Raw genomic sequence first — 19,800 nt, forward strand, 5'->3', positions numbered from 1 at the left:
ATAAATTAGTCGCTAACCCGTGCAATGTATAAAATAGTTAAATAAAAGGATAATTAACCAAACTCAAGTTAAAAGAAAAAGCTAGAAGAATTAGTGAGAGACTGATTTGCTCACCAAGAATTTAAAGGAAAAAAATATTGAGAAAGAAAAAGAAAGTGTAATGTTACATTAAGAGTGTAATGTTGGAAACTAAACCAACGTTAAAGACAATGGAGAAACTATTTGCAAAGAGGATTGCAACCTTTGTATGTTTACTTGGCTCAAGGCCAAAATTCAAATTCAATTTTGCAACAAAAAAAAAAAAAAAAAATACAACAACCTCACTACACAAATCCACTTTTTGCTCTAATTTATTTTGCAAATCATACACTATCAATAATTTCAATAAACACTATTGCTAAATCTGCTATTTATTAAAAGAAACTTGATGTAAAGCCAAACATTAGGCTTTCTAGGGGTTCAACAAATACTTTTTTAACATTTCGAAAAGATGATTGAGTAATAGCTTTTGAAACTTGAACATTTTTTTTATATAAAGAATATGCACAAATTGTGAATGGTTTTCGTGTATATAGTTAATTTAAAAAGAAAAAAAAAATGTGTGAACAATCAAATTATTATTAAGTAATTGTTTGTATTTATCTCAAAAGCCATACCCTTGTATAAATACATTAACTATTTTATATATATACATATATATATATATATATATATATTATAGCCTATTATATACTATATTAGATTATTTATAACATTCTTTCTCTCAACAACACAATAAAACTTTTCAAAAAAAAAATGGTAAAACTATAAACTTGACAACCAAAAGTTTTATTATTATTTTTTAATGAAATCAATAGACAACCATACGTTTAGAAGTCAAGGAACTTAAATTGTTGAAGTAGAGCAGTAAGTTTATACAAAACACGGTTTCTCAAAAGTCAAAAGAAAGACAACAAAAGTTGTAAACCACTTAATAGTAACTAAACAAAGTGTGAGAGAGATAATACCAATGATGCTGGCTTGGACTAGAGCTGGAGTTGAGAGGACAACCACAAACATGTGGTAAGCAACTGGCACAAACACAGTAATGTAGTTTAATTTGTTTGTTTGTTTTTTTATTTTGTAAATAATGATCTAGGATGATTTAGAATGTATTGTCTGGGGTTTTTTGTGTGTTAGTATTTAGAAGGCCACTGATTGAAGGATTTACCAAATATATTGGGGTTTTTCTAAGACTATCGGGTTGAAGTTAAATAGAGAGAGTGGCAAAGATACAAACTTGATGCCTATGGTGGCTAACAGTGACGACCACGGACAACGGTGGCAATGTCATGGGTGGCAAAGAGAGAAGAAAATTGGGGAGGGTGTTTGGGGTTTTCAATAATATTCTAGAAGAGATTTGTTTTCGTGTTTGACAGAAAACCTATAAGCTATAGTTAGGTTTGTCAAAAGTTTCATGTATAATTCACTATTTAGTTTAAAAAATTAAAAATATATATAAATTAAAATGATGATGTGGAAAAATGTAAGAGTTTCGGAGGTTTCGGTTATATATATATATATATATATATATAAGAAGCCAATGTTAATTTAAAGGGGTCCCTACTCCTTAGCCTTTAAAAAATAAGCATGTGTCCTATGGGTTTGCAAAAGTGTAGGCTACAGACTAAAAGAATTCCTTCATAAATCACTATTTTGCTATGGGTTTTCTCTATAGATTACTTAAACAACAATGGCATGAGGTATGATAATTGTTTAAGTTGTTTTTAAATTTTATATGTACATTGTTGTGAGTTATGACCATATATATATATATATATATATAAATGCAGTGAGCATAATGTATTATAGAAGACTTACTTTCATTCATTTTGTAAAAAGTACGTAAGAGATATTGCAAATAGAAAGGAGTGAGACTATGGAAAGCACATTTCAGTCATTTCTTATTGATATAATCAAATACTTTCCCTTCAGTAATAAAAAATCAGGAACTATTGGTGTTGGTGAAGTATGACAACAATTAGACAGTTAGATTGTAAGAAATAAGTAGTCAAAGTTTGCAATATTTGGTCAATATTTGGTCAAACATGGTCAACCATCAAAGTTGGGTCTATAAACCGCTTGATTGGATCAAAATAGGTTGAATAGGGAGCTTTTGAGTGGATTTTGGGTATTGGTTTGTATTTTAGGGTTTTCTTGACGTTCATGCTTTTCTATAAAATTTTCTTTACCAAAGTTTAACAATGAATAGTACATACAATACTGAAAATTTTAGAATAATAATGAAAAGTTTATCAAGCACCAAAATACTTGCAATGACAATTCACTCCACAACCCTTTGAAAAACTTTTTTTTTTTTAAATGTCATACTAAATATTTTAAAATACTCTTTAATTAAAATTTGAAATCAATGTATTTTAATTATGAAATAAGATAATTTTGGAAATTTTGCGAGTAGGTTTGTACACAACATTCTTAATATTAATTTAACAAAATTTGGTTAATGAGATGTCAAGTGGAAAATGTTTTTTCCTTCAAATGGAGTGGTTTTGCCAAATAAAATACACAAAGTTTTTTTTTTTTTTTTAAATATTGAGGTTATATTTTCATAAAATAAACCCACCTAAACAATATTGAGGTTATATTTCCCTAACTTTTTTAAAAGAACACTTGCTAAAAAAATTGCAAGAAGTGAGATTTCATAGTGTTTCTATCTTTTATTATTAATAATAATAATAATAATTAAAAAAATGATATTTCAAAGTGACCAAAAAAGAAAGCAATGTGGTTGTCATAAAGAAAATACATAATTTTAATAAATAAAACAAAAAGAGAAGTCACATTGCAGTAAAATAAACCCAGCCCCACATTATTGTTGTTAAAAAAAAAAAACACACAATAACATTTTAACTTAAAAAAAAAAAAAAAAAAAAAAAAGAAAGAAAAAAGAGAGAGACAAAACCCTACCTCTCCCTCTTACTAAAATAACAAGCGCCCACACCACCCCCCCCCCTCCCTTTTTCTTTTTTCAATCCCACGCCTCCCTTTTTACTCACTAAATACTAAAACTGTATTTCACTTACTAAGAAAAGAAAGAAGAAGAAGAAGAAAAAGCTTTCACCTCTATGGCCCAGTTTACCTTTTTTAAATCCTTATATCTTGATTTATATATTTTGTTTATGTAGTGGATTACTAAATGGATTTGTTTATATATCTTGAAGTTATCCAAAAAGGGAAAAAATCATGCTCTAGTAAGAGAGGGGTTGGCAGTAGTACCCAAGTGAAAACTGTGAAATTAATGTCAAAGTCTAAAAAATTAAAAGGTCCCATGGATTCTTTTGGGACATTAAAGCTTGAAAAAGTTTGCGCTTAGAAAACATGGTAAGATGAAGCAAACTAACATCAATGATAAACTTGACAAAGAGGAAAGAGCACAAGCTTGTTAGTATATTGGCCGGCTATTTTATCTAGTTGGTATACCATTTAATGTTGCTCGCTTAGATGAATTTAAATGGGCAGTTGAAGATATTGGGCAGTATGGTCCAAATATGAAGCCTGCTAGTTACAATGAGCTAAGAGTTCCAATTCTCAAAAAGGAGGTGGCTTACACAAATGAGTTGTTGAGTGATCACAAGAAATTTTGGAGGAAATATGGCTGTTCTATTATGTCTAATGGGTGGACTAGTAGAACCAATAGGACATTGATGAACTTTTTGGTGAATTGCCCATCTAGAACCATGTTAGTGAAGTCAATTGATGCATCATCTTTTATGAAAACTAGGGAAAAACTTTTGAATTACTTGATGCATTTGTAGAATAAATTGGGGAGGCTAATGTAGTCTAAGTGGTATCAGATAACGGATCTAATTATGTGTTGACTAAGAAGTTATTGGAAGCAAAAGGCCCAATTTGTATTGGACTCCATGTGCTGCACATTGCTTTGACCTTGTATTAGAGGACATTGGGAAAATTCCTAGAATTGCAAAAACTTTGGAAATGACCATTCAATTGACTGGATATATCTACAACCATGGGGTGTGTTAAATATGATGAAAGGATACACAAACCAAAGAAAGCTGGTTAGGGCTAGGAAAACTAGGTTTTGCACTTCATATCTTACAATAAAATCCATTTACAAGCAAAAGCATAACCTAAGGACCATGTTTACTTTTGAGGAATGGGTTCGTAGTAGATGGGCAAAGAAAGCAAATGCTAAACAAGTAGTAGAAATAATTTTGATGCCTTCTATTTGGAATACTATAGTTTACATTCTTAAAGTTATGGTTCCTCTTGTTCGAGTTCTTCGCCTTGTTGATAATGAGAGAAAACCAGTTATAGGTTACATATATGAGACAATGGATAGGGCCAAAGAAGCTATTATAAAAGCTTTTAATTAGAATGAAGAAAGGTATTCAAATATTTTTAAAATCATTGATGAGAGATAGGAATGTCAACTAGATCGGTCTTTGCATGGAGCGGATCATTTGTTGAATCCAGAGTATTTCTATTTCGATCCTAAGATATATAGTGACAAATGAAGAAATTACATCAGGATTGTATGCTTGTATACAAAGACTTGTTCCTAATACTGAAATTCAAGACAAGATCATGGTTGAGCTATCCATGTATAAGAAAGTTGAATGACTCTTTGGCATTCAATTGGCGGAAAGATCAAGAAAGACAAGGGCTCCAGGTAAGAAGGCATTTATATCTAACTTATAATGATTAGAACAATGGCACTTTTTACAAATAAAAAAATTTGACTTCTATGATGTATCATATATCATCACTCATACTTATTTTTTTAACATAGCTTAATGGTGGAGTTTGTATGGGAGCTTTACTCCAATTTTGTAACAATTACTATAAAAATCTTGAGCTTGACTTGTAGTGCATGTGGTTGTGAGCATAATTGGAGTGTGTTTGAGCAGGTGAGTTTTTAAGTATAATAAGTAGAATTTATCCTTTGATTGGCTACTTTATTCATAGAAAATTCCAATGGTTTAATTATTCACTAATAGTCTAATACTTAGTTTTCATAAATGCTTGAAGATAGACTTGCACAAAAACGACTAAATGATCTTTCCTTTGTGAAGTATAATCAAAAGATGAAGGTACAATATGATACACGTGATGTTATTGATCCCATCTCCTTAGATGATATAGATGAAAGCAATGAATGGTTGTTTAGGGAAATGAGTGCTGAACCATCTATGAATGTTGAAGATGAGTTGGTTTTTGATGATGATGATGATGATGGTTTGACATGGGGTGTAGTGGTAAGAGCTGTTGGTGTTGGAGAACCAAGGAAGAATACTAGATTCCAAACAAAATCAAGGGCAAGCTCAAAGGTCTCAACATCACAATCAAATATTGAAGAGGAAGATGTTGATTATAATGAGACCGAGGAAGAGAATGTTAATGGTTATAAATCTAGTTCAAGTGGCTTTAAAAATGATGGAAACTTGAGTGAAGAGTCTAATGATGACCTTTAGATTAAAACTAACAACCACATTCATGCTATTAGCCTATTAGAATGTTCAATCTTCAAATGCTTTTGTTTTGTCATGGATAGTCATGAAGTTCAATATTTTGTTTAGGAGTTTTCGTCTCTCTAATATGAAGTTATGAACAATATTTTGGTTTAATATTCATATTTAGTTGATATTTGGATGGAGACTAATTTTTAAATGGTGATTTATGGTTAATATTTAGACTTAGTTGATATTTGATAATTATCTAGGCTTAGTTGACTGTTGATATTTGGATGGAGACTAATTTTTTAGTTGGGATTCAAACCCAAAAACTAATTTTATAGACCTGCTCCTCTCCATTAGGAATGGAGTCAGATTTGTTTATATAATATTCTTATACATCAAATACATTAGATTGGAATCCTATATGTAAAATAACAATATTTAGAATTTAGCGTCTCGCTTCACTCAAGCTAGCGCCTCGTGCGATACAAGGCCTTAGCGCCTTAAGGGCACCTTTCGCCTTTGGCTACCTTGGATATAATATAGCTTTGGTGTATTATTGAACATCATGCTATTTTGTAGACCTTTTAATATTTTCATTTTTATTGCATTATTCACTTATTAGTTTTGAACAATTATGGATTGAAATTGTTATTTGAATGGAGAATTTTTTATGAGATGTATGTTTATCATTTATATATTATTTTATTTACTTTCATGTAATTCATGTGTTTCTTTTTTGACAGAATTTTTTTGTCGGGCAATTAAAGTTCTATAAAAGGCCTTTTTTTTTTTCTTTTTTTTTTTTCATTTTTCGATGAAGCTATTTCGTTGCAAATAATGTATTAGTGACGTGGTAAATAATTTTTAATAACGGTTAAAGTTTGTTGAAAAAATGTAAAAGGTCACTAAGATTTTGTATTTTTGACGAAAACCTAAGTATTTAAGATGGCTTTTGGTCGTTGAAAAAAAAATATTAACGACGGCTATAGTTCGTCACAAAATGTGTAGGGTCAGTTTTTGCAGCCCAAGCCCAAAAGATATGGGTTGAAGGCCCAATGAACCCAGGACAATAAATTTGTAGAGAATGGGCAAAAGAGCTAGGCTGATTATGAAGTAAACAATGGTTGGTTAGGTTAATTGCAGTGATGATAACATAAAATGATGCCTGAACAACTCCATGAATGAATGTCCGAAAAAATGTTTTATTAAGTGAACAGTGATTACAACATCCAGAGCTACAGTAAAGCTTTTCTCTCTCTTTTTCTCTCTCTCCTTCGTCCTCTATTATCAGGGACCCTTCTTCTTTATATAGCATCCTCTCCTATCATCTCCATCGTCCACCTGTTCTTCATTTGCGTATCTACTCAAGTGCATGTCACGTCATGTGTCTACTTTAGTTTTTTGTGAGTGGCGGTAGCTGAGATTACACTGTTCAGGGGTCTTCTCCACATAAATGCGGCCAGAAAAAGCTGTTGCAGTGCATTAAATGCGGTGGTAACAGCTTTTCCTTTAGATATTTTTTAGTTCTGATCATCTCCGGATCCGCCCAGGACTTATCATTATCGTTGGGATTGTTAGGAAGATTATTCGGACCTTCCACACGTTTGTTTGATCAAGGCTATTTATGGCCGAGGAGTAAGACGTCTTCGGACCAGCGATGACCTCTTCGGACGGTACTCCCCCTTTACTTCTGGGCTTCCTGCTTCAGATGGGCCGCCCGAACCACCTATGGCTCCTCGGAAATACAATAGTCCTTAACAGGGTGTCCCGAGCCCATTAAGTAGCTTTGGGCCTTTTTCCCTCACAATAGCCTCTCAAAATCTTAATTTTTCCCTCGCGTCCGAAGAGAAAAAATGGGATTTTGACTTGTCACGGGGCAAAAGCTTGAAAACAGACAAAAGTTCGGCCTAGCACGTGTATAGGTATAGATGCACGCGCTCTATCATTGCTGCCGTTGTTTTCCGTATTCCCGAAGCGCTACATTAATTACAACAGGGGGCGCCTTATCCTTTGCATCCAACGGTGGGCTATTGATCCAACGGACGGGTTTCTTCCTCGGGATTTTTGGCGAAATAAATTCTGCCCCTTCGTTTGACCTCGTATAAAGTCTCAGAGGTAGACATTTCTTTCTTACTTTGCAACTCCCAGACCATTCCACAAGAACAAGCACACAAACGCTCTGAGCTCTTCCAATCGCCGATTTCAATCCTTCCCAGAGTTCTCAAGAATCCTTCTGCGAGTTCAGAGATCGGGGTCTAGTTCAGTTCCTGTAAGTTTCTATCATCTCAATCCTCCAGTTTTCTCTTCGGCTATCCTTTTTCCAATTTGAGCGAGTGTCTCCTCACTGCTGCATCGTACCTCCACTTTCCCGTTGAGTAGTGATGGGAAAACTCGAGTACATGGTAGATAGCCCTGCCCAATTGGAGAAGTTTAGGGCCACATACCGCATACCTCCAAACGTGGGTGTGAGGTATTGCCCTCCGGAGAAGATACTAACTGATCAAAAAAAGGGGGAAGTTGTGATTCTTGTCATTGCCTTCCTAGAAGGGGGAATGACAATTCCTATGGGCCCTATTACCACTAGCTACCTTCGAAACCATAGGATTACCCCTTGGCAGTGCGCGCCTAATATGTTTAGGATCCTAGGAGCAATTGAGGACCTTAACCGCCACCTAGGATTGGGGCTCACTTGGCTCGACGTGGTGCACATGTATGAGTTCCACAGCCAGCAAGGAGCGGGATATTATTTAAAATCCCAGTCCGACGTTGTTAGGCTCATTTCCTACCTTCCTAAATCCAATAAAGGGATGAAGGATGACTATGTGATCATCTCGGGCGCATGGTATGACGGCCCTCACTGTCCGACCAGACCAGGAGAGCCAGGTGAGACACGTTAGGCTTAGGCACACTAACCATAGGCTTAGGATCTTCGTCTTTTAACAGTTTTTTATTCTTCTTGTGTTGCTGCTTTCCAGTTTCTAACAAAGCTCTGCTGTGACTTGTAATAGATAAGAGAAATATCTCTCCTCGACTCAGCCTCACCAACTTCGCCACGCTCAACTTTTTGCTACGGTCCGAGATCTTCGTAAGCGAGGACGGACAACTCCGATCGGCTCCCCTCATCCTAGGGTACAAAGCGAAGCGAAAAGACTTCCAACCGGTCGGCAACGCGATAGTCCAGGGAGACAAACGTCTCCACCGTATCGACGTTTCGTTTAAGGGTTTTCTAGCACCGCACGACCTTCCACCTGTACCACACCCAAACCCCCGGGGTATACCCCCTCTCGTATAGCCACTCCAGCAAGTTCCCCTCGAACCAGAGGTTGAGGGTGAAAAGGTTGGTTCCTCCACCTCTTCGCTAGAAGAACAAATAGACAAGTTCCACTTCGGGGGGGAGGCTTCAGGGGCAAATCAAGTGGTAGAGGTCTCGGACACTGAGGAGGGAGGTGATAGGCAGTCCAGTGTCCACCCATTTTTGGTAACTGCCCTGCCCAACGACTCCTCGGACGAAGACATGGCGGATTTGAAACGCCTGATGAGGAATAGGGGCCAAAAGGCCGAGCAAAAAGGCGCTGGGACCTCTCAACCAGTAGAGATCCTGCCTCCAGTGCCTCCCAAGGCTCCTGAACTCGGCTTGAAGCCCATACCGAACTTACAGAGGAAGAGGCCCCATGAGCCTGAAGAGAGGGAGGTGGGGGTGCCACCAAAAACAAATAAGCAACAGAAGACGGTGAAAGAGCCTCGAGGAAAAAAGGCCACTTCCACAGAAAGCCGAGACGAGGTCCTCGGGGTTGAGGTACGCCGAGTAGGGGGTCCTCGCATCTGGTCCCCAAGGCTGGAGCTGGATGGTGCCTCCATTCCTTAGGATAAATCCCTCAGGAATTATGATGGAGGAAGGGCAGGGTATGTTGCTGAGGCCCTGCAGCAGCCACTCCTCCTCCCCCTTGATATAGAGTCCTACAGGCGCTTCAATCAACAGGAACTCTTCTTGTCCCTTAAGAAGGATATAGCCATGGTAAAGAAACTCATTCCCTTAATTTAGGTCTATTTTTAATTTGCTCTGCTCCCTTTCTTCATCCCATGTCGAAAATGTTGCCATGCAGATTACTCAGCAAATCTATATGGCTGAGGAATGGAACAGGAAGTCCTACCTCGAGGCTCAAGCAGCAGTCCAGTCTCAATCCGAGGTGGAGAGAGCTCTTGGCCAACTGAAGGAGGAGTATGCTCGCACGTCCGAGCAGATTAAAGCCGTGACTAGGCAGAGGGACAACTACAAGGCCGGCCTCTAAACCGCTAAGACCTAGGCCGAGGAACAGCGCAAACAATTGCGCACATCAGAGATCAACCTGGCGACCGAAAGGGAGCTGGTGAAGGGTCTCAGGGCTGAACTCCAAAAAGTCAGGGAGGGCGCCCGAGCAGCCGAGCAGGAGGTTCAACTGGCCAAGGAGTCGGTTGAAGCTGAGAGAAAAGTGGCATATCAGCTGGGAGTGGACGAGACTGGGAAGCTGCTTACAGAGCAATTTGCTTCGGTTGCTCGTAAGTACTGCGACGTAACCTGGCAAAAGGCACTAGACGTCGTCGGGGTCCCTTTGAACTCTCCCCTGAGGCTACCTGGGAGCATATACTATGATCTAGAGATCCAAGAGCTCCCAGAGACTGACTCTCCTCCTGCTCCACAGCTTTTGGAGGCTATGGAGCAAAGCTTAGTCAGTGTAGCTTCCCCATCCGCCCTTGATGCACCCAGAGAGGCTGGTCTGCCAGTTGAACCAGCCAAAGACAAAGGTCAAGGGTTGGACGAAGAGAAGACTCCTGCTGAGTCCCAGAGCCAAGCCCCAGAAGCTGCTGCTCAGACAGGCCAGGTTGCTGACCCTGTGGTTCCTTCAGCTCAAGAATAGATACATAGGGCCCCCTTTTTTTTGTGTTTTTCTTTTTGTAAAAGATTGTAAGCTACTCTTTTGACTAATGAAGCAGTTTCTCCTTCGCATTTATTTGCTTTGCTGTGTGTAATACAACTTACTATTATTATTAAAGTCCTGTACTTTAACTTGATTATGATCCTGATATCATGTTAACAACGCACATGACTAAGATTGGTATTAGAAAGGGGCAGAATGTATGAGAACTATTACTAAACAATGAAAGCTACAGGGGTTATAGTAAAAAGCTCCACAAGCCTTTCCAAAGGTGCACAAAAGAATAAGAGGCAAGATAGGTTAGGGTTAATTTAAACACATTCAGGAATTTCAATCATGGCTCATCAGAGAGTGATATTTCAATAGAAACCGTTACATTGGATTTAGATTCGAGCAGTCAGAGAGCTGTGATAGAGTGTTAACTTACTCAAGTCATCTGGTCCGAGGACCACGGGCATAGCTAGATTTAAGTTTAAACACTTAAAAGGAATCGTAACATAGTGCTAACTAACCCATATCATCTGGTCCGAGGACTACAGACATGAATGAATTTAAGTTTAAACACTTAAAAGGAATCGTAACATAGTGCTAACTAACCCATATCATCTGGTCCGAGGACTACAGGCATGAATGGATTTAAGTTTAAACACTTAGAAGGAATCGTAACATAGTGCTAACTAACCCATATCATCTGGTCCGAGGACTACAAGCATGAATGGATTTAAGTTTAAACACTTAGAAGGAATCGTAACATAGTGCTAACTAACCCATATCATCTGGTCCGAGGACTACAGGCATGAATGGATTTAAGTTTAAACACTTAAAGGAATCGTAACATAGTGCTAACTAACCCATATCATCTAGTCCGAGAACTACAAGCATGAATGGATTTAAGTTTAAACACTTAAAAGGAATCGTAACATAGTGCTAACTAACCCATATCATCTAGTCCGAGGACTACAAGCATGAATGGATTTAAGTTTAAACACTTAAAAGGAATCGTAACATAGTGCTAACTAACTCATATCATCTGGTCCGAGGACTACAGACATGAATGAATTTAAGTTTAAACACTTAAAGGAATCGTAACATAATGCTAACTAACCCATATCATCTGGTCCAAGGACTATAGGCATGAATGGATTTAACTTTAAACACTTAAAGGAATCATAACATAGTGCTAACTAACTCATATCATCTGGTCCGAGGACTACAGGCATGAATGGATTTAAGTTTAAACACTTGAAGGAATCGTAACATAGTGCTAACTAACCCATATCATCTGGTCCGTGGACTACAGGCATGAATGGATTTAAGTTTAAACACTTAAAGGAATCGTAACATAGTGCTAACTAACCCATATCATCTGGTCCGAGGACTACAGGCATGAATGGATTTAAGTTTAAACACTTAAAGGAATCATAACAGATTGATATGCTGATTAAACGAAGAGTTTGATTAATAATAATACCTTTTGAGGTTATTTACATTCCACGGGCGTGGTATCACATGGTTGTCTAGGTATTCAAGGAAGTATGCCCCAATGCCAGCTCTTGAAGTAATACGATATGACCCTTCCCAGTTAGGCCCTAATTTTTCCCAAGCTGGGTTCTTTGCAGTGCCAACCACCTTTCTTAGTACCAGATCACCAGGTTCTAGAGGTCTGAGCCTTACGTTGGCGTCGTAGCCCTGTTTAAGCTTTTGTTGGTAATGCGCTAATCGGACCATTGCATTTTCCCTCCTTTCATCAATTAGGTCCAAGCTCTTCTCTAGTAGCTCATCGTTACCCGTCGGACTAAACGAGCTAGTTCTCAGTGTCGGGAATCCAGTTTCCAAAGGTATGACAGCTTCAGTCCCGTAGGTCATTGAGAAGGGGGTCTCCCCAGTAGACCTGCGTGGAGTGGTTTTGTAAGCCCAAAGCACATATGGCAATTCATCTACCCATTTACCCTTTGCGTCATCTAATCTCTTTTTCAAGCCATTCACAATGACCTTGTTGACAGCTTCGGCCTGGCCATTACCCTGGGGATAAGCTGGGGTGGAGTACCTATTTATGATCCCCAGCTCGCTACAATAGCTCCTAAATGCTTTGCTATCAAATTGCAGACCATTGTCCGAGATGAGAACACATGGGACTCCAAATCGAGTAACTATACTCTTCCACACAAACTTTTGCACGTCTACGTCTCGGATGTTTGCAAGAGGTTCTGCTTCGACCCACTTGGTGAAGTAGTCAGTGCCGACCAGCAGATATTTCTTGTTTCCTGCAGCCTTAGGGAATGGTCCCACGATATCCAAGCCCCATTGGGCGAAAAGCCACGGGCTGGATAGCGAGTTGAGAGTCCCCCCTGGCTGATGAATGTGTGGGGCAAATCGCTGACACTGATCACATTTTTTAACATAATCCAGGGCTTCCTTTTGCATGTTTGGCCACCAATAACCTTGAGTGATGGCTCGGTGAGCCAAGGATCTTCCTCAAGTGTGGCTTCCACAGATTCCTTCATGCAGTTCCTCTAATAACAGCTCAACCTTTTCAGGATGCATGCACAACAAGTGCGGCTCTGAATAGGAACGCTTGTATAGTTTCTGATCTTCAGACAACCAGAACCTGGCTACTTTCCTCCGAATTTTATCGGCTTCTCCTTTCTCTCCAGGCAAGATATCTTCCTTTAGAAACTTAACTAAAGGGTCCATCCAACTGGGTTCAACCCTGACCTGATGTACTTGAATTACTTCTTTTCCTGCTTCGGTAGGTTTATGCAAGTCCTCGACGAGGATAACTCTCGGCAAATCTTGTGCCGAAGAGGTGGCTAAAGTGGCCAAGGAGTCCGCGTGTGAGTTACCATTCCTAGGAATATGCAACAAGCTGAAAGATTCGAACCCTGACTACAGATGTTTAACTCGACTCAAGTATCCCTGCATTCTTTCATCCTTTGCCTCAAACTCCCCCTGTACCTGACCCACAATCAGCCTTGAATCCGAGAATAACTTTACTGCTTTTCCCCCCATCTTCTGGACCATACTCATCCCCATCAATAGGGCTTCGTATTCCGCCTCATTATTTGTTGCTGAGAAGCCCAACCTTAATGCTTTTTCAATAATTATCCCCTCGGGGGATATCAGCACTAGCCCTACTCCAGAGCCTCTCTGGTTTGCAGCACCATCCACGTACGCCTCCCAATGGGAAGGGCCTTGTTGAGAAATCATGCCAACCGATTTTTCATCCATGTCTGATGTCAGCTTTACTTCTTCTAGTCGGGGCTCTGTGAACTCGGCTACCAAATCAGTAAGCACCTGGCCATTGACCGAGATGCGTGGCATATACTTGATATCAAAAGCCCCTAGGATCGTCCCCCATTTTGTAATTCTTCCAGTGTAGTCTGCACTTCAGAGTATAGCCCTGAGCGGAAGCTGGGTGAGAACGACGACTGTATGGGCTTGGAAATAATGTGGGAGCTTTCATGTACCGAGCACCACTGCTAAAATGGCCTTTTCCAAAGGTAAATAACAGACCTCGGCTTCATGCAGCGACTTGCTTACACAATACACGGGTTTCTGCACATCGCCATCTGCTCGGATCAGTACCAAGCTTACAGCATGGGTAGCTACAGCGATATACGCAAACAAGACCTCGTCGGGCTCAGGGCTGGACATGATTGGTGGTCGAGCTAGATAATCTTTCAACTGTTGGAAGGCCACAGCGCACTCTTTTGTCCACTCGAACCCTTTCCACTTGTTAATCAGGGAAAAGAAGGGCCGACACCTATCCGCTGATCGAGAGATAAATCGATTTAGGGCTGCCGTCATCCCTGTCAGTTTCTGAACCTCCTTGGGATTTCGAGGAGCTTACAACTCATTGATGGCCCTTATCTGATCAGGGTTGACCTCAATTCCCCTGTGAGTCACCATATATCCCAGAAACTTGCCTGACCCCACACCAAACGAGCACTTAGCAGCGTTCAAGCGTAGCTTGTACTTCCTGAGAACTTCAAAGGTGCTTTCTAGGTCCTTCACATGCTCGGCCACCACTTTGCCCTTCACCACCATGTCATCTATGTAAATCTCAATATTTCTTCCCAGCTGTGGTTCAAACATCCTCATCATCATCCTTTGGTAAGTAGAACCCGCATTTTTTAAACCGAACGACATCACCTTATAATGGTAGTTACCCGTGGGAGTCACAAAAGCAGTCTTCTCCTGGTCTTCCAAGGCTAAGGGTATCTGATGATAGCCTTGGAACGCGTCCAAAAAGCTCATTCGGGGGTGTCCGACGGTGGCATCTACTAGCCGATCGATTTTAGGTATAGGGAATGGATCCTTAGGGCATGCCTTATTTAAGTCGGTGAAGTCCACACATACTCGCCATTTCCCACTCTTCTTCTTCACCACCACAGTATTTGCCAACCATTCTGGGTAGAAAACCTCTTTAATAGCCCCAGCTTGTTTGAGCTTTGCTACTTCTTCTCTGACTGCTTCAGCGTGTTCCTTAGATGGACGCCAAAGAGGCTGCTTCTTAGGGGTGATCATGGGGTTTACTTTCAAATGGTGGCATATAAATTCCAGATCCACCCCAAGGGCTTCATAAGCGTTCCAAGCGAATACATCGAGGTTTTTCTTAAGAAGTTGCACTAACTCCTCTTTTTCCTGCAACGGCAATTGGGATCCGAGTTAAAAGAATTTTTTGAGGTTATCCCCAATAATGACTTTTGTCAAATCTTCGCACCCTGCACCCTTGTCCGGATCTTCAGTGGGCGGTGACTGGTGCTTTGGTTGCTATAAGCCCCTGGTTGACGACCCGGCTTCTGGCTCATGTTGAATGGTAGCCACTAAGCATTGTCTAGCTATGGATTGATCCTCCCGGATTTTGCAAACCCGGCCTTCGGATGGGTATTTGATTTTCTGATGCAAGGTGGAAGAAACCGCCCCCAGCGCATGAAGCCAAGGTCTGGCTACAATTGCCGTATAGGGTGAAAAGACATCCACAACTATGAAATCCACCTCCACCACCTCTGAGCCAGTCTGCACAGGTAGTCGTATTTAGCCCTTCGGGGTAACAACTCTTCCTTCGAAACTGATCAGCGAAGAAGTATATGGTATCAAGTCACTAAGTTTGAGGTTCAGCCCCTGTAGAGATCAGGGTACATTATTTCTGCAGCGCTACCTTGGTCAACCATCACCCGTTTCACATCATACCCCCCAATTCTGAGGGTGACGACCAACGCATCATCATGAGGCTGGACAGTGCCCACCTTGTCTGTGTCTGAGAAACCTAAAACTAGTTGATCATCCAATTTGCACCTCTTCGGACCCTGGCCAAATTCCCCCGCAGGTAACCGATCCACCGACATGACCTTGGATGGCCAGGATCCTGTTCTTCCTGGGGCTGCAAAGATAACGTTGATAGTTCCCAGAGGGGGTTTCAGAGGATCGTCCCTCCGGGACTCCGCACTCATCAGACCTCCTCGGCCACTGGTGTAATGTAGGAGATGTCGCAGTTTCCCTTCGCAGACCAGTTGTTCCAAATGAACCCACAAGTTCCTGCAGTCCTCAGTCGTGTGCCCATGATCCTGGTGGTATTGGCAGTAGAGATTGTGATTACGTCTGTCAGGATTCCCTGCCATCTTGTTCGACCACTTGAAGAACGGCTTGTTCTTGACTTTTTCTAAAACTTGATGGATTGGGTCTCTGAATACGGTGTTGACAGTCTGGGGATTGGCTGCTCCTGACTGCGCAGGAAAATCTCTCCTCGGTTTGCTATTGGTGTATCGATCCGACCTGAAATCCCTCCTCTCCTGGGGGATAACCTTCTCCTTGCCTTTTCCTTATTGTTGGTCTTCTTCAACTCTCTTATACTTCTCAATGCGGTCCATTAGCTGACGCATGCAAGTAACGGGTTTACCAGACAAGGATGTCCTTAAACCATGGTCAGTAGGGAGGCCGAGCTTAAACGTTTCTAAGGCCATTGCATCAAAATTGCCCTCCATGTCATTAAACATCTCCCAATATCTGTCCGAATACACCTTCAGTGTCTCTCCTTCCTGCATGCTCAAAGATAATAGAGAAGACAAAGGTCGGGGCACTCTTCGACAGGTGACAAATCGTGAACCAAAAGCTTGGGTGAGCTCTTTGAAAGAGCTGATGGAATTTGGGTTCAGCCCATCGAACCACCTCATGGCAACTGGCCCAAGACTGGAAGGGAAGACCTTACACATCAGCGCTTCGTCTCTGGAGTAGACAGCCATCCTCTGGTTAAAATGACTCACATGTTCCACAGGGTCTGTTTTACCGTTGTAGATGGTGAACGTTGGTTGATTAAAACGCCGAGGGAGTCTCGCCTCTTCAATCCTGTGCGTGAAGGGTGACCTAGAAATTTGGTTTAGAGCCCTGCTCATGGCGTCGTTTCTCACGACTCCATGTGGTGGACTTCTACGTTGCCCCTTGCAATGAGATTTATGTTGATAAGTGACGTCTGGCTCGTCATCAGGGTCCTCATCAGAGTACGAGGGAGCCCGTTTCCTCTTTGCATGGCGTAACTCCCTTTTTAGCTTTTCAATCTCCCGCTGCAAATCTCAGTTCTTCTCTGCATGGGACATGTGACTCCTCCCATGTGATTGGCTCTGACCAGGGGGCACGGTGTGCACGCTACCCTCACGGTCCTGTCTTCGCTCCAGGTTAAGAAAAGGGTCCACATGTTGAGATGCCCTAGACTCCGCTTCTTATTGACTGTGTCTAACCATCACCTACTGTTGTCTCCACCCCTGCACAAGCTCTTCCCATAGACGGCGCCAATTGTAGGGTCAATTTTTGCAGCCCAAGCCCAAAAGATATGGGTTGAAGGTCCAACGAACCCGGGACAATAAATTTGTAGAGAGTTGGCGAAAGAGCTAGGCTGGTTATGAAGTAAACAATGGTTGGCTAGGTTAATTGCAGTGATGATAACATGAAATGATGCCTGAACAACTCCATGAATGAATGTCCGAAGAGATGTTTTATCAAGTGAACAGTGATTACAACATCCAGAGCTACAGTAAAACTTTTCTTTCTCTTTTTCTCTCTCTCCTCCGTCCTCTATTATCAGGGACCCTTCTTCTTTATATAGCATCCTCTCCTATCATCTCCATCGTCCACCTGTTCTTCTTCTGCGTATCTACTCAAGTGCATGTCACGTAATGTGTCTACTTTAGTTCTTTGTGAGTGGCGGTAGCCGAGGTTACACTGTTCAAGGATCTTCTCCACATAAATGCGGCCAGAAAAGCTGTTGCAGTGCATTAAATGCGGTGGTAGTAGCTTTTCCTTTAGATATTTTTTAGTTTTGATCATCTCCGGATCCGCCCAAGACTTATCATTATCGTTGGATTGTTAGGAAGATTATTCGGACCTTCCACACGTTTGTTTGATCAAGGCTATTTGTGGCCGAGGAGTAAGACGTCTTCGGACCAGCGATGACCTCTTCGGACGGTACTCCCCCTTTACTTCTGGGCTTCCTGCTTCAGATGGGCCGCCCCAATCACCTATTGCTCCTCGGAAATACAATAATCCTTAACAGGGTATCCCGAACCCATTAAGTAGCTCTGGGCCTTTTTCCCCCACAAAATGTATTTGGTCGTTTGACTTCATCATTTGAAATTGTATTTTTGATGGCAAATCAAGTATTTATGATGACTTTTAGTCATAAAAAAAAATACATTATCGATGGTCTTAGTTTGTCGCAAAATATATTTGGTTGTCCGACTTTCTCGTACAAAGTTGTATTTTTGACAACAAAACAAGTATTTATGATGACTTTTAGTCATCGAAAAAATACAAAGTATTTTCGACAAAAAAAATAAATTGCTTACGAACGGCTTTTTACGGTCGAAAATGAGTGTTAGCGATGACCTTGTTGGTATTATAGTATTACCGACAAGGCTTTTGCCGATGGATGTCGGCGGCCTTTTGCTGTTGGCACTACGAATCTGCGATGGCTTTTTGTGTTGTTGCGGTGAACTCTAGCTGTCACTAATAGCAAATTTTTTTTTGTGTGTGTGTGTGTGTGTGTGTGTGTGTGTGTGTAGTGGCTTATTAAAAGAGAGTCTCAGGATTTTCTTTATTCCAAACCAACAACTTTGTTTTGTGTTGTCTTTATTATCTTATCTGTTTGAATAGAAATGAGTGTATCGACTTTAATGGATGATATCCATTTCAGATGTGAGGTGCTTCGAACCATAGAATAACACTTTGAAATGAGTCCATACTCCATACTCCATAATGGTACTACAGCCCGAAACAAGTGAATCTCAACATATGCAGGTTTTGACGTTAGAGTTGAGCAGGTTTTGTGATATGGATCACTTTCTTGTTATCCTTGCCAATGTTTCTGATATATTTTTTTTTTGGATTCGCCAATGTTTCTGATATTCAATAAAAGGGTAATCTCTTTTCCTTGGTTTATTGTGATTCATTGATGTCATAGTTTCATAAACATTAATCATCCTATTAGCTATATATGTACTCTATATTCCACTACATAAGTGCATCCAATTTTTAATGTATTTCAGTTATAATGGTTCGTGATCTCTTCATCTTTTCTCCACAGCTAGCCCGGTCAAACATATCTATTTCATATTCTTGAAAGCGAAGGATCAGTGCACAAACACGTGTTTGTTTCTCCACCTACAATTCCATTGATTAAGTTGACCGGTTGACAATAACATTTCACCAAACAATTTTGAAAGGTTAAGAGCCTTATAATTTAGTGGTATTATTTGATTTCTTTTGTAATGAGTTTAAATTTCTCATTTATTGTAACAATTAAATAATATTAAAAGTATATAAGTTTGAACCAAAAAAAAAAAAGGGGGGGGGGGGGGGGTGGTGGGGGCAGCCCTACAGCTAGCCCAAGCGGTTCAAATGAACCCCCTAGCCTAGCCCCCCCCAATATATATATATATATAATTTTATTTTTTTATTATTATTTTTCGTTTTGATCCCTAAAATAAAATTCTAAACACTCTGACCCTAAATTTTGTTTAAACCCAATTGAAAGGAACTTGAAATATGATTATCTTAGTGTTATTTTCACAATATTTATGCAATAAAAGTTAAGTGACAAATTGTAATTGGCTTTTTATTTAAACTCATAAGTGACATCACTTTTTTACGTACCTTTAATAACTTGTCATCTAGATTTTATTGTGTAAATGTTGTGTCAGTAGTACTACTCATAAAATTGCTCATTTGTTAAAAAATAAATAAATAAACATTCTTTCTGGACTTTGGCTTACTTTACCATTGATGGTAAAATGAAACAGTTTTTTCTTGCACTTTCTTCTTCATCAGCAAAAAATTTACACTACTTGTACAATCAACTGATCTGTATTTACATCTATGATTCTTTTCTCATTCTCACTTCTATGTTTTCTTTCTGT

General features: G+C 40.1%; 2 protein-coding genes across 2 annotated transcripts; both read right to left on the reverse strand.

Moving 5' to 3' along the window:
* Positions 1–12,868: 12,868 nt before the first annotated feature.
* LOC136066629 (uncharacterized) lies at positions 12,869–14,200 on the reverse strand. Its single transcript, XM_065771280.1, has 3 exons — positions 13,861–14,200; positions 13,349–13,773; positions 12,869–13,279 (listed from the first exon to the last, which is right to left on the reverse strand). Exons 1-3 carry the CDS (start codon positions 14,198–14,200, stop codon positions 12,869–12,871), a joined length of 1,176 nt encoding a protein of 391 aa, XP_065627352.1.
* Positions 14,201–16,215: 2,015 nt separating this feature from the next.
* Positions 16,216–16,785, reverse strand: LOC136066630 (uncharacterized). The gene has a single exon (XM_065771281.1). It carries the CDS (start codon positions 16,783–16,785, stop codon positions 16,216–16,218), a length of 570 nt encoding a protein of 189 aa, XP_065627353.1.
* Between the last annotated feature and the right edge of the window lie 3,015 nt (positions 16,786–19,800).

The sequence above is a fragment of the Quercus suber genome, unplaced genomic scaffold (genome assembly GCF_002906115.3).
Source record: "Quercus suber isolate HL8 unplaced genomic scaffold, Cork oak 2.0 scaffold_41, whole genome shotgun sequence".
NCBI classification, from domain to species: domain Eukaryota; kingdom Viridiplantae; phylum Streptophyta; class Magnoliopsida; order Fagales; family Fagaceae; genus Quercus; species Quercus suber.

Excerpts from the sequence above, each read along its gene's own strand:
- LOC136066629 (XM_065771280.1), bottom strand. The coding sequence starts at position 14,200 with ATGACGGCAGCCCTAAATCGATTTATCTCTCGATCAGCGGATAGGTGT. Across the intron at positions 13,774-13,860 it reads CATTTTAGCAGTGGTGCTCG|ACTACACTGGAAGAATTACA; the intron begins GTACATGAAAGC and ends TCTGAAGTGCAG. Across the intron at positions 13,280-13,348 it reads CAAGGCTGATTGTGGGTCAG|TCAGGGTTCGAATCTTTCAG; the intron begins GTACAGGGGGAG and ends AAACATCTGTAG.
- LOC136066630 (XM_065771281.1), bottom strand. The coding sequence starts at position 16,785 with ATGAGCAGGGCTCTAAACCAAATTTCTAGGTCACCCTTCACGCACAGG.